We start from the raw sequence: 13,955 nt of genomic DNA, 5'->3' as shown, positions 1-13,955 counted from the left end.
GCTAAAAGCCTTTTGTTTCAACTAATTAATAATGCCAATATCTTTGGCGACGGCTATACTACCGTCTCAAAAAACCTGGTTCTAATTTTTTTTTAGACAGTGTGGTGCCGTCTCAAAAAAAAAAAAAAAAAAAACTACAATAAAATTATTAAAAATATGAAAATTACCTGTATTAAATGAAAATAACTAAAAAAAATTGATAATTATATAATAATATAAAAATTCCTGTATATAAATAAAAATTCATCCATAATTAAAGTATTCTTCCATTCATAACAACATATCAGTAAAATTATCCTACCACATAATGTTGCATAATACATACATAATGTTGTTCATAAATGTAAATAACGTAGATCAAAAATAAAAATTTTCGTCATGATTCTTCTGTGGGTTACAAAAACAAAAATTTGTCGCAATCTTCACACGCCTGCATTCCACAAGAAGCAAACTGCTACTCAGGAAATATCTGAAAATAAAAAATAAAAATAATTAATGACAATATAATTATGTGTTAATATTTCAATTACAAAAAAACATAAAAAAAAATTAACTACTATATAATTACAAAGATAGTTAAGTAAATAATTTTGGCTAGACAGAAATCCGGCCTTAACTCCTAAACCGGGAACCCGATTCGAGTCCCGTCTTCCCCCACAAGTCTCTCGTGCCTAGACGGTCGTGTGTACCAAGTTTCGTGCCAATCCAATGTCGTTTGGTGATTTTGGGACATCAACACCTCGAATTCAAGTTTCTTAAGGAACTAGTTTCCCTAGACCGAAATACAGCTCTAACTTCTAAATCGGGAACCCGATTCGAATCCCGTCTTCTCCCACAAGTCTCTCGTGCCTAGGCAGTCGTGTGTGCCAAGTTTCGTGCCAATCCGACCCCGTTTGGTGATTTTGGGGCGTCAACACCTTGAATTCAAGTTTCTTAAGGAACTAGTTTACCTAGAGTGATATCCGACTCTAACTCCCAAACCGGGAACCCGATTCGAGGCCCATCTTCTCTCACAAATCTCTCGTGCCTAGGCGGTCGTGTGTGCCAAGTTTCGTGCCAATCCGACCTCGTTTGGTGATTTTGGGGCGTCAACACCTCGAATTCAAGTTTCTTAAGGAATTTGTTTGCCTAGAGTGATATCCGACTCTAACTCCCAAACTGGGAACCCGATTCGAGCCCCGTCTTCTCTCACAAGTCTCTCGTGCCTAGGCGTGTGCCAAGTTTCGTGCTAAACCGACCCCTTTTGGTGATTTTGGGGCGTCAAAACCTCGAATTCAAGTTTCTTAAGAAATTTGTTTGCCTAGAATGATATCCGACTCTAACTCCCAAACCGGGAACCCGATTCGAGCCCCATCTTCTCTCACAAGTCTCTCATGCCTAGGCGGTCGTGTGTGCCAAGTTTCGTGCTAAACCAATCCCTTTTGGTGATTTTGGGGCGTCAACACCTCGAATTCAAGTTTCTTAAGGAACTAGTTTGCCTAGAGTGATATCCGACTCTAACCCCCAAACCAGGAACCCAATTAGAGTCCCGTCTTCTCCTACAAGTCTCTCGTGCCTAGACAGTCGTATGTGCTAAGTTTCGTGCTAAACTGACACCGTTTGGTGATTTTGGGGCGTCAACACTTCGAATTCAAGTTTCTTAAGAAACTAGTTTGCCTAGAGTGAAATTCGGCTCTAACTCCCAAACCGGGAACCCGATTGGAGTCCCGTTTTCTCTCATAAGTCTCTCGTGCCTAGGCGGTCGTGTGTGCCAAGTTTCGTGCCTATATATGGCAAAGATAATTTCCAACTAAAGAACACATGATGAATTATACTGTTTTGGCAAAACCACAAAAGATCAATCTGAATTGAACATACCCAAATTGTTCGAGAAATATGCTCCTATTACTAGCATAAGAGATAATTTATGTATTTTTCTTCAGAAGCTAGACTGATATCCATTTACTATATTTCAAAATTCAATAAAACATTTCATTCTACTATTTAATTAATTTCTCATTTTGAACCCAAACAATGAGATTGTTGATTTTAACCTACCTTTGCACGCCTTGCTAAAGATGAAAGGATACCATCTTTCTCTGCAAAATAAGACTCGTAGGACTCGTCTCCAACCTGAAAACCACCCATAAAATTTCATTTATGTAACAATGACACATACGTAGAGGGAATTATGGGTAGAAATAACTAGTTTTGTTCATACTAGAAGAATATAGTTATGCTTTCAATGAAACCTTAGAGCAGCTTAATAATGCACAATCAAGATCTTGTTCATGTACCTAAGGTCAACAAAACTAGCACTTAAAAATCAATCTGTATGTTGCAAATCCAAACGTCTTAATCATACTACAACAATATTAACACAAGAAAGTTGAGCACCTGACAGAACAGGTGATCATACTACAGCAATATTGGGGGCGGGGCAAATTTTTTAACCTTAGAAATGCCGGTACTAATAAAAATGAGAGACAATATGGTATATTATGTATAATGATTTAAAAGTGGTAAGAGTTGAAAAAATGTAAGATAAAAAATACGTGAAAATAAGTGTTAAGGGTAATATAGTGTTTTAGTCTTAGTATATTAAAAAAAAAAAATTATATACATATATATTTAACAAATATAATCAAGGCAGGGAAGGGATGGAATAGGGAGGGGCAGGAAAACCCGTCCCCGCGTTGCTTCCTCCTTGAGGTGGGAGAAACCTGTATGGGCCCGGACCGGGATTGGGATTGAGGCCAGGGCAGAGTTGGGTTGGGGGAAATTGTCATCTCTAGTATTAAATCAGAAATCTTACTTGTTTCCTCTGGATTTTTCTGATTTTAACCAGATCTAACTGAATTCAATAAACTTGAAGTTTAGGCCCATTTAGTCATGACACTTTATGCAAAAATACTAATCTAGAGAGGGAAAACCTAACCTTGGGAGGGTTCATGACCAGGCTTGCAAGAATTTGACCAGAGATATTTGAACAAAGATTCACAGATGCTACTTTGTAGATTTGTTCCATTATCTCAGGAGTAAAACCAGTGACCTCCATGTAACCTCCTCTTTTCCCACACTTCCCACAATACCCTGAAAGCAACAAGAAAACATGGGCACATCAAATCTAAACTCAATATATTCCATAATTCATATATTAATTTGATTTATGAATCCCACATACCTTTAGAGACTGACTGAAAAGATACTAATGAGATGTCTTTCTCACCATACCCCATAGACCGGGAGATTTTCTTGAATGAGTGAAACTTCTTGTCAGGAACATAAATATTTTCCTGGTATACCTGTACAAATTCAAAGCCATCGAAGCAAAGGTGATTTTTAAGTTTTGCTAATAAATTGCCAAGTCTGAGGCACCTAAGCACAATTTGAAGTTAATAGGAACTAGTCAAATCTCCAAACACTGAAGAATCTACTCACTTCATCTGCTAGAAGAACAAGACCTTCTTCCTTGCAGAATTTTGCAATGTCGCGCTGGTTGTCCTCAGCAAGAACCTGTAGGCACAAATTACCAAGACTATGAAACATGACAAGGTCACAGGACTCATAACTCGTAACACCCAATAATTGCCCCCATCCAATCACCCTCAGATCATTGAATTAAAATGCAAGTTATATTTGTGATTTTACTTAATCTTCCAGAATCTGACTGTTGCTTTACCTGTCCTATTGGATTGCCAGGATTTATTACAACCAGGGCCCTAACAGTGATGCCCTTGGACTTGGCAGCTTCCAATTGTTTCTTAACCTCATAAATCTCCAATCCCCACCCAGTTGCTTCATCAAGATAGTAGGGAACCCGCAAAAAAACAGCTTATAAATCAAAGTCAAATACTCTCATGGGCAATGAAAACCCACAAGACAACGACTTATTTGACCTAAATTTTGGTTTTATATTGCATGAACCTACAAGAGTGCCACCATGGAGGGCAATTGAAGCAGAGTATAGAGGGTACTGAGGAATAGGACATAGAATCCCATCCTCCTCCGATTTTATCAGTAACTGCATCATCATATGGACCTAACATGAGAGTAAAAATCTGTTACCCATTCTTGAGATTCGAGTGCCGCCAGTTCTGAAAAGTTATGAAGTATGTAGACAGAAGGGAGTGACATTAAAGTTTACCGCTGGACTTGCACCATCTGTCAAGAAAATATCATTAGGATCAGTTGGAAAACCATCTCGTTCTTCAATGCCAGCAGCAATTGTATCCCTTAAACCCTTGATTCCCTGTGAATATACATGTATACATAAAACATTGCATACAACATAAATACACGAGCAATGTCATCTCTAGCAAAATTTTCCAGCAGTGTGAATCAAAATCAACAATGTACAAAGCACATAACCAAGTATAAGTTTCCATACCTAAATAAACCCTGTGTTTCACTTTTGTCCAAAATCGTTAGATGGTCACACAGTGCAAGAACCTAACATAAGTATGGTAATGATCAAGTATTGCTTGAGCTGACGTTGATATAATACTTTATAGGACGAAGTTATAGCAAACAAACCTCCTGGAAAAAAGTAACTGGCTGCTGGCCAAGAGATTGAGGATTTCCAATGTTGCAGTAAAGTATCTGTCACAATAAGGGGAAAATAAGTGCAGAAGCAGAAAACCTCTTCGTAAATTGTGCTCTGAAGACTTGTAATTCTTGCATGAGGTAGAAACACTAAATAAGAGAAGAAGCTTTCTACAAAGAGATTCATTGTTTTACTTTTCACACAGAAACATTACTTAAAGAAGTGAGCAATAAAATCCAATCAACAGAATCTCTGAATTAGTCAAAGTGAGGTTGATGGAATGGAATCCTAGGTTCATTCAATGTTTTATCTTGTGTGTGACATTGAAATTAGGTTTTCAATTAGTTACATAAAAAGAGGTCATAAAACAGTTCACAAAGGATTATGGTCGCTAGTGAATTGAGTCAAGAAACATAACAACACCTAGATGAATACCAAGATGCATTTTAAGTATGCCTAAAATGCATTTGCAGCATGCATTTGTAAGGAAAAATATATGCAAGTACAATATATTAAGAATTACTATTTTTTCATGAATAGGCCTAAATTCCATGAATTTGGCAAGGAATATCATGACACATCTTCAAGAATTAGTCTCTTTTCTTCCTTTCACCTCACATTGCATTCTTCTTGATTAAAATAAATTTTCCTTAGTTTAACACAGAATTCAGTTTTTTTTTTTTTTTGGTACCATTGCAATGCTATGCATCTCTCTATCAAATGTTGAAATTTTAATTAATACCTCATCGAAGAGCATAGCAGAAATCTCAATGTTACCTAGGCCAGGGTAACAATTTCACCACGGACAGCATACTCACATTTCAGAACCTGGCAGAATAGAAAACTTTGAGGTTAAAATGAGGACCAACATGTAAATCCAGAAGAAAATCTACAAGTGAAAAATGCAAAGACAAACAGATAACTCATTTCTTATTCATCAAGCTTAAAAATATACACTAGACTGTTTAAGGCATTATTATTATGGTTGAGTTTCCAAAAAATTATCAAAAACAAAAAAATTGTGGTTATGACTATCAACACGACTTAAATTTAATTCAACAAATTATTGACTCTATCATTTGGCAACTACATATTTTAGCCAAAAGTCAAAAAATCACTATAAGTTGTCGCATCACTCTCTACTTTTCTGCACATCTTTTTTTTAAAACCAAAAAGTTACTAAAATAGCTCGTTCCCAAACGAGAAGTTGAACTTTTCCAATTTCTGAATTGCTAGAAGAAGAGTAATTTTAGTTCTATGACACAAATGGGTTCATGGGTCCATCACTATCTCCATATAAATCACCTACGCAATTGAATTCCGCAGGGGTTCTACAATAACTACAGCCACCTGATCTAGTAGTTGAAGCAAATCATGAGCTATCTAGCAACACTGAGTTGTTTAAGACAGTAGTGGTGATAATCGAAATACTCAGATGTCTAAATCCATCAAATGCTAGATCTAGAAGACATAGAATACTGCAAAGCAAAAAAGTTGAGAACCTACATGCCAAAGTATTAAACACAACACAAACAACCACAAAAACAGAAGCCAATACCCAAAGCAACAGAACAGGAAAATAAAATAATATATCCAACTAAAGATGGATACAGATTAAGCATACATAACAAGCAAAAATATAAAGCTTATTTGAGGGAGAGCGATTTGGGTTTCCCTAATGACATGACATAAGAAAATACACATTGATGCATAAACAAATTTACAAAATCAGAGGTGGAAAAACACAATAAAACATAACATTCAATATCCATTCTATCCACCTATCTATTCTATGAATCCCAAAAAAAAACACATCAACACTCTATGTTCTCCAAATATTCACCTTTGCCTACCAATTAACATAAAGGCCAAAAACAAAAATCAAGAAATCAAAAACTACTGCCCACAATACACAAACCCTCTCTCCACTCATACACAATCTCCATGCATTGACAGTTTCAATTGCACCATGTTCTTAGTCTTCTAGTATATCTATTTCATTATATAATGCGTAGTCTCCAATTGGAGTGAACACTAAACTTTTTTTTTTATTCTTTTTCCAAAAATATCCTTCATATCAACATAATAACTGCTGAATGAATACAATAAATCTAAGTGCAAAGAGGACCAACACAAAATGGGACATAAATTGTGTTCCTAACATTGCTCGAATGAATATCATAAAATTACCCAAAATTGCTAAATGGTTTTTCTCATTCATCAAACCGTTCCTCAATCATTACACCATCCAAAAATTTAAATATGATACTTCAAACGTGATGGGTTAGCATAACACCCACCGCTAATATACAATATACATGTGTGTGTGCGCGCGCGCGCGCACGATGAAGATAAACCCTAGAACATGATTAAAAAAAAAAAAAAACAGATGGAGAAATCACTTATGCACAGATACGATGAAACATTGAAAAGTAGTGAGGAACTAAAAAAAACAATTTGATGATCTAAATAGAAATGAGTGTGTGCGCAGTTAGAATAAACCCTAGAACACGATTAAATAAAATTTAGAGAGAGAGAGAGAGAGGAGTAGCTATGAATAGAAACGATGAAACAGTGAAAACTAGTGTGGAACTGGAAAAAAAAAAAATTGAAAGCATGTATGTATAGAAATGTATCGGAAGTGGGTGATACCTTGGGATTGATGGATTGAAGAGTGACAAGAAGAGATGAATCGGAAGAAGCCATTGAATCAGAAAAAGGAGAGTGTAGAGAGGTCAAGAAACGAATAGTAGATTGAGATTTTGGAGAAGAAGAAGGAGGAGAGAGACGAAGAGTGAGAAGAGGAGAAGAGGCTTTGTTGATGAGATGTTTGGCTTTGTCGGCTACGAATTTCCACATTTTGAGATGAATAGCAGATTGAGATTTTCTACCTGCAATTTAAAGGATGTGATTTGGGTTTGGTTTGGGGGATTCCATTTACCAAGGCAGTTCTTTAGTTGGAAATCATCATGTCACCGTTTGATATGAATGAATAGGCCAAGGAAGATTGTACTAGTTCTCTCGGTTCTCTCGAATAATCTGCTACTGCAGTAGAGTATTTGAGGTTATGTTCAATCAAAATATAATTTCTAATCTAAATGATCCTATGATTCAAATGTGAAAATTAAGAATGGTTTACTCGTTTGATCATCCATCTCACCCACAAAGTATCGCATTTTCCTAGTTTTACCAAATTCCAGAAGAATTTATGATACCTATATGAAAATTTTAAATTTGTATAGTTTATCTTAAAATTTAAAATTTATTTTTTTAATGTTTATCTTATATTTACATAATCACTATTACTTTTTATTTTCAATTGAGTTTAACCGATTGAGTGTGTTTCAAAAAAATTGAATCGGTCTTGCATACTCTTTTTTTTTTAATCGGCAAAAGAGAAGAAATTTATTGATGAATCGCAAGCATACATTTGTCAATAAAGAGGAGGGAAGTGCAAAAAGCATTGTTGATAAAAAAATAAATTAAAAAAAAATACAAAAAGCATCATAGCATAACATAACCATCCTAACTATGTTGGCACTAATATGCATACCTAATCATATGCTAGCATTACGCCAAGTTTGGTGAGAAGCCAAACAAAGACAAGAAGCAAGAAGAACAAAATACACCATCAAAATAAAATACACAGAACAAAGCCTCCAATATATCCAGTCCAGTTCAAGCAAATAGTGTTGGAAGTTCCAGCCCACTTCAAGCAAATATCACCCAATTTTCAGATGCAGAGCAGCAGTGAGCCTCACTAATCAACAAATAGAAACGGGCTATAACATAGTTATCCCCAAAGCAACTTCAAAACAAATGAATTATAGCTATCAGCACCCAGCCTAGTGCTTAATCCTACCTGAACTTCATCAGTTCCTCCATCCAAAAAATTATCACAATCAAGCAATTTTAAATCCTACAAGCACAGTGACACATCATACCCACAAGATAACAACTGATTTTAAAGTCTACTTGGATGACTTATTTTTGGAAAATTTCACTTCAGGACTGATTTTAAAAAGTAATTATAAATAAATGGCAAATTTTATAAATATTAATAACAAAAAATATAAATTATTTTATGAATCTGTAATAAATATATATATTTTTTGAAATTACCATTGATCAGTAATTTTCCCTTTATTTTTAAGCCTATTTGAGTAGTGTATTTATGCCCCAAATAATAATAATAATAATAATAAAATTTAAAATAATAAAATACCGATCATTACGCGATCAAATCAAAATTGTACATAAAAAAAAATGAAATATCCTTAAAATTATACATGCCATCCAGTGTAGTAAAATATTCTCCTCAAGAATGATCTCTTAGTAGGTCTTACCGTATGAACAATTTAAATCACCTAGATAAGTATTGAGATAGGTCTAGGATGGCCATTTTCTTAGCCTTGTTATGCCCCTGTATTGCCCGCATACGTTTTCCTGTTGTGATGCGGAATGGAACGGGGACATATTTTGCTTTTGTAACATCCCGCCCCATATTGAAAATTTACATAGGTGATCTTGGGTATATAAAGTACCACTACTTGCTACCAAGTAATTTAGGCTTAAACTTTTGAGTCTTTTTGGTCGACTCACAAGTTACTTGGGCCAGTCGGTAATCGGACGTTATAGATGGTGTCAAAGTCAACCTATGCACAACCATGTGAGCCACTTATTTTGGACTGGCTACGAGCTTGTCGTGATATTCTAATTGATTATGAACTCTCGCGAGGACGCGAGGTTTATAAATGGGGGAGTTTGCAACATTATGTCTCATATCGAAAATTTGCATAGATAATCTTGGGCATATAAAGTACCAATACCTTGCTACTAAGTAGTTTGAACTTAAGCTTTTGGGTCTTGTTGGTCAATCCACAAGTTACTTAGGCAAGTAGATAGTGGGGCGTTACATCTTTTTCCGCCTCATTCTAGACTGTCCTCTCCCCATTTATATTTACTATATATGTATATATAATACATATATCATTTAATTTTTTCAGTAAGATAAAATTAAAACGTAAAGTATTACGGTTAGTATTGATTTGCACTCATTAATTTATTATCTTATATCTTTTAATTTTTATTAATTACAAATCACTATCTATATTATCTATAATTTGTATTAATATTTATATTTTTAAATTATAAATTAATCCGTCCCGCTTCCACATCCGCCCCCGCCCCCCGCCCTGATACGAGACGGGCGTGGACGGTGCACTGCAAAGCCATTCCGAACTTGACTTGTGGCCTTCCAACAACACTTCTCTCATTAGATGCCTAACTACAGACAAGAGATTTCCTTAGAAAGAATATATTAAAAATAAATAAATAAATACATAACAATATGACATATTTTTATTCTTTTATTTTAGACCAAAAGACTTATCCAATATCAAATTATCTTATTATTTTAAAAATACAATCACTGCAGAAATTTTCTCTGATGCTCCTGGACAAGGTAAATACGAGCAGGTAAGCAAACTTTTCTGTTACCTACTGCATTTCCACTTCTTGTTTCCCTTGTGCTTGTTTTTGGATTGTTGTTTCTCCCACTTCTCAAATTGCCAGTGCCGTGCTAGACAATTGATAATTTATTAATATACTGAGTTATTTATTATTTAATTAGAAATTTAAAAAGATATAATATAATTTTTAAAATTACAAAAGATAATTCATGAGAGGGTAATTTATATGTAAATTGGGCCGAGTTAGGTGATGGGCCGTTCTGTGAAAAGGGCTGAGTAAAAGGGCTTTGTAGTTAGCCTGGTCTAGAAAGAGCTTTGTAGTTAGCCCGGTCCAGAAAGAGCTTCTGTAGTTAGCTCGGTCACTACGGTCAGAGTAGTAGCAATTAGCTCGGTCATACCACTAAGGACCGGGGTATTTTGGGCTTTTTCTCAGAACCTTACTATTGAATAGCTTGGTCCAAGCACGCTGTGGGTAGCGCGGTCCCAAGAAGTGAAACTGAGGTACAAGTTGTAAAAGGAAGAGTCGAGCTAGTCAGAACTCGGTTCAATTCTGCTAGTCTAGCATGGCATTTTTAGCTCGGTCGTTTTGTCATACGACCGAGGTATAACCATCTCACTTGGTTTAAATAGTGAAGGGGGTGTTGAAGGATAAGCATTATCTTTCAGAAGTGTGATCCCTAGGAGGACTCTACGTGGAGGAATAAGAGTCCTACTAGGATTTTGCCACACGAAACCTATAAAAGCTCACAACATCACATATGGAGAGGTAACACAACTTTGATTCCTGAATTCACAGAACTTTTGTGTCTATTGTCTATTGTGCTGACTTAGGCATCGGAGGGATTTCCGGCACACACCCGTCGGTTAGCTTACATTTGTGTTCTCAGGTGGCAAAGCGACAACGTTTCGAGGAGCGCAAGCTTGATCAACAGGATCATACGAGAAGAATTATTTCGTACTCGTACAATTGGCGCCATCTGTGGGAATCACAAGAAGAACAAAACCTCTTGATCAAAGTTTTCCTCGCTAGATTAGACGCAATGGCGCACAATGAAGATTTGCCGCAGTCCGCCACTGACGGACAAACCCTAGAGGGAGGTGGGAGGCGCAAAGGTTTGTCTTCCATCCCTCCCATGGCAGATTTAGAGCCCCAGCGACAGAACCCCTGGAGGGATGCAAGGAGGAGGCGGGGTAACAGCCCCCGTCGCTCATCAAGTCCTGATAGGCAGAGGCGGAGGATCGACCCTCAAGTTTTGGAGGATCGAGTAAAAGAACATGCCGAGTTAATTAGGAAGATGGCGGCGGACATGGAATTGATGAAGCGCCAGATAAAAGGGAAGGGGGTGGCGACAGGAGAGGGACGCAAAAGCAATACGCCTTCTCGCCACTCAGAAGATCGTGGTAGGCATACCACACCGTCACAAGCAGTAAGTAGGAGTCTCAAGATAGGCGACACTCAATCAAGGACTACCAGGACTCGTTACTCCAGGTCTGAAAAAACGAGGACTGATAGGTTATATACTGAGGGAAGCACCTATCGGCCCTCACGCACGCACCAGATGTCATCCAGGCAGACGGAGCTACCTAGGTCGTTCGATTTGCGAACTGTGCTCGAAGAAAGGGCACGATGGAAGGAGGATGCCAGGGCATGCGACCCGCGCAGAGTTTCAGCCCTTTAGCGGTTGGCTGCTTGGACGCATGGGAGCGCCAAGGTAGAAAAGCCAATACCACACCTTGCCTACGAACCAATAGATAAAGCATTGACAAGGCTACATAGCTCGCCGTTCGTTCCGGTGATTGAGAACGCACCATTACCTTCAGGCTTCATCCAGCCTAAATTTACAACTTACGAGGGGAAGACAGACCCCTACATGCGCCTAAGCCACTTTCGCCAGGTCATGGCAGTATACTGGCGGAACGAGGCTTTGATGTGCATCCTATTCCCATCCAGCCTTGGCGACCTAGGTTTAACTTGGTTCGAAAGGCTACTAAAAGGCAGCATAGCCTCCTGGGCGCAATTAGCGGAGGCGTTCGTGACTAGGTTCCGAATGAACACCAAAATGCCAGTGGAGATCGATCAATTACTCTCCATTGACATGGGCGACATGGAGACGCTGAGATCCTACAACAGTCGCTACTGGGAGACCTCAAAAAGATAGGAGATTGCCCCACCAATCTTGCCATCGCGCAGTACAAAAGAGGGCTACCAGTCGGAAACAAGTTGAGGGACTCAATCACAATAACGCCCCCCTCACGATGGAGGCCTTGATGGAAAGAGTACACCAGCATATTCAGGTGGAGGAGGATGACACCCGTGCTAAAGCAAAATCTGGCACAACAGCAATGCCAGATAAAAATACTACAGCAAAAGCCAACATGGTAGAACGCCCAAGTAGGAATGGGCGAGGCAGATGGGCCAACAGAGAGGACTCAGACAAAAGGTAGCTAAGAGTCCGTACTGCCATCACCACGGTGTTCAAAAAATCAATCTACCGAATTCTCAGTGAAATACGCGATGAACCTTTCGTCAAATGGCCAGCTAAGTTGGGAGAAGCACAAAAAGACTATGAGGAGAGGTCCCGGTGCACCTTTCATGATGAAAAGGGGCACCGCACTGAAAATTGCACACCATTGAGGCAGCATTTGGAGGAGCTAGTGGCGGCTGGGTATCTGGACCAATACATAGAAGGAGGGACACAGCCAACCCCCTAGAACCACAACATCCCAGACAGGATGCCAGTCGACGCTCCACCTCAAGACGTGATTAACGTAATATATGGAGTATTTGAACCTAAGCGAATATGCGAGCTCAGAGGAACGATCAAAAAGGCTGAGCACTTAAAGGAGGTATTAAGTGCACAACCTGTCATCAAGAAGGGAAAAATAGAGGCCACGAATGTCATATTCTTTTCAGACAAAGACTTAGCAAGGATATATAGCCCTCACAATGACGCTTGAGTCGTCACTCTACGCGTCAAGGATTTCAACGTCAAACGGATTTTGATTGACTAAGGGAGCTCAGGTGAAATAATGTATTACGAAGCTTTCAAACAATTGAAACTGGAGGATAAAGACTTGGCACCTGTTGTATCTCCCCTAATCGGATTCAACTCAATGCCAAAATGGCCAGTTGGCAAGATAATCCTCCCAGTCAGAGCAGGAAGCATGACGAAACAAGTGGAATTCAGGGTATTGAAAGTCCCTTCCACTTACAACATAATCTTAGGAAGGACATGGCTGCATGCCATGCAATCGGTAGCATCAACCTACCATCAAGTAATGCGGCTCCCCAACGAAGCCGGAGTAATTGAAGAGGTCTTTAGAGACCAGATCATGTCCGAACAATGCTTCGTCACAGTAAATGGCAGCCGCACTGCCAAAGGGTATGTACAGATGGTGGAAGAACCTGAGAGCAATGAACTGTTTGCAGATGTTGGTAAGGCCGCTGAACAAAAGGCAGTGGAAGACTTGGTACAGGTAAGGCTAGATGAAAAAGACCCAAAAAAGTTCTTTCTGCTCGGCTCGTCTTTGTCCAGCACTGAGAGAATAGAGGTGGTGGAATTCCTAACCTCTAACATCGAAGTGTTCGCCTGGACGCCATATGACATGCCTGGCACTGACCTAAACTTCATCTGTCACCAATTAAACATCCACCCAAATGCCAGACCAGTTATACAGCGCGCTCGCAGATCGGCACTCTACCATGCCGAGATAGTGGCGGAGGAAGTGGAAAACGTACTGGAGGCAGGGGCTATCAGAGAGGTGCACTACCCCAGATGGGTCTCAAATACCGTAGTAGTGCCTAAGAAGAATGGAAAATGGCGCGTTTTCGTGGACTACAAAATAATCAACAAGGCATGCCCAAAAGATAGCTTTCCCGTACCCAGGATAGACTAACTGGTAGATCTAACAGCAGGACACAACCGGCTTAGCTTTCTTGATACGTATAGAGGTTACCA

General features: G+C 38.6%; 1 protein-coding gene across 7 annotated transcripts; it reads right to left on the bottom strand.

Moving 5' to 3' along the window:
• Nucleotides 1–242: 242 nt before the first annotated feature.
• Nucleotides 243–7,744, bottom strand: LOC114275531 (alanine aminotransferase 1, mitochondrial). Of its 7 annotated transcripts, none has more exons than XM_082922592.1 (10): nt 7,417–7,744; nt 5,268–5,353; nt 4,516–4,581; nt 4,370–4,431; nt 4,048–4,231; nt 3,421–3,495; nt 3,164–3,284; nt 2,918–3,072; nt 2,038–2,112; nt 243–430 (listed from the first exon to the last, which is right to left on the bottom strand). In XM_082922592.1, the coding sequence occupies exons 5-10, from the start codon at nt 4,114–4,116 to the stop codon at nt 395–397; spliced, it is 531 nt and encodes a 176-aa protein (XP_082778718.1). In that variant the 5' UTR covers nt 4,117–4,231; nt 4,370–4,431; nt 4,516–4,581; nt 5,268–5,353; nt 7,417–7,744; the 3' UTR covers nt 243–394. The 7 variants fall into 7 exon arrangements, with proteins under 7 accessions (XP_082778718.1, XP_082778717.1, XP_082778716.1 ...); XM_082922591.1 differs by having other exon boundaries at nt 4,048–4,143; nt 7,178–7,697; XM_082922590.1 differs by having other exon boundaries at nt 7,178–7,696.
• Between the last annotated feature and the right edge of the window lie 6,211 nt (nt 7,745–13,955).

Source organism: Camellia sinensis, chromosome 4 (genome assembly GCF_055761805.1).
Source record: "Camellia sinensis isolate YWXY chromosome 4, ASM5576180v1, whole genome shotgun sequence".
Taxonomy (NCBI): domain Eukaryota; kingdom Viridiplantae; phylum Streptophyta; class Magnoliopsida; order Ericales; family Theaceae; genus Camellia; species Camellia sinensis.
Note: the sequence above shows the minus strand (reverse complement) of the source record. Positions and strands in the feature narration are given on the sequence as shown.

Excerpts from the sequence above, each read along its gene's own strand:
- LOC114275531 (XM_082922592.1), bottom strand. The coding sequence starts at position 4,116 with ATGTCACTCCCTTCTGTCTACATACTTCATAACTTTTCAGAACTGGCG. Across the intron at positions 3,285-3,420 it reads TTGTTCTTCTAGCAGATGAA|GTATACCAGGAAAATATTTA; the intron begins GTGAGTAGATTC and ends GAATTTGTACAG. Across the intron at positions 2,113-2,917 it reads TGGTCATGAACCCTCCCAAG|GTTGGAGACGAGTCCTACGA; the intron begins GTTAGGTTTTCC and ends GGTGGTTTTCAG.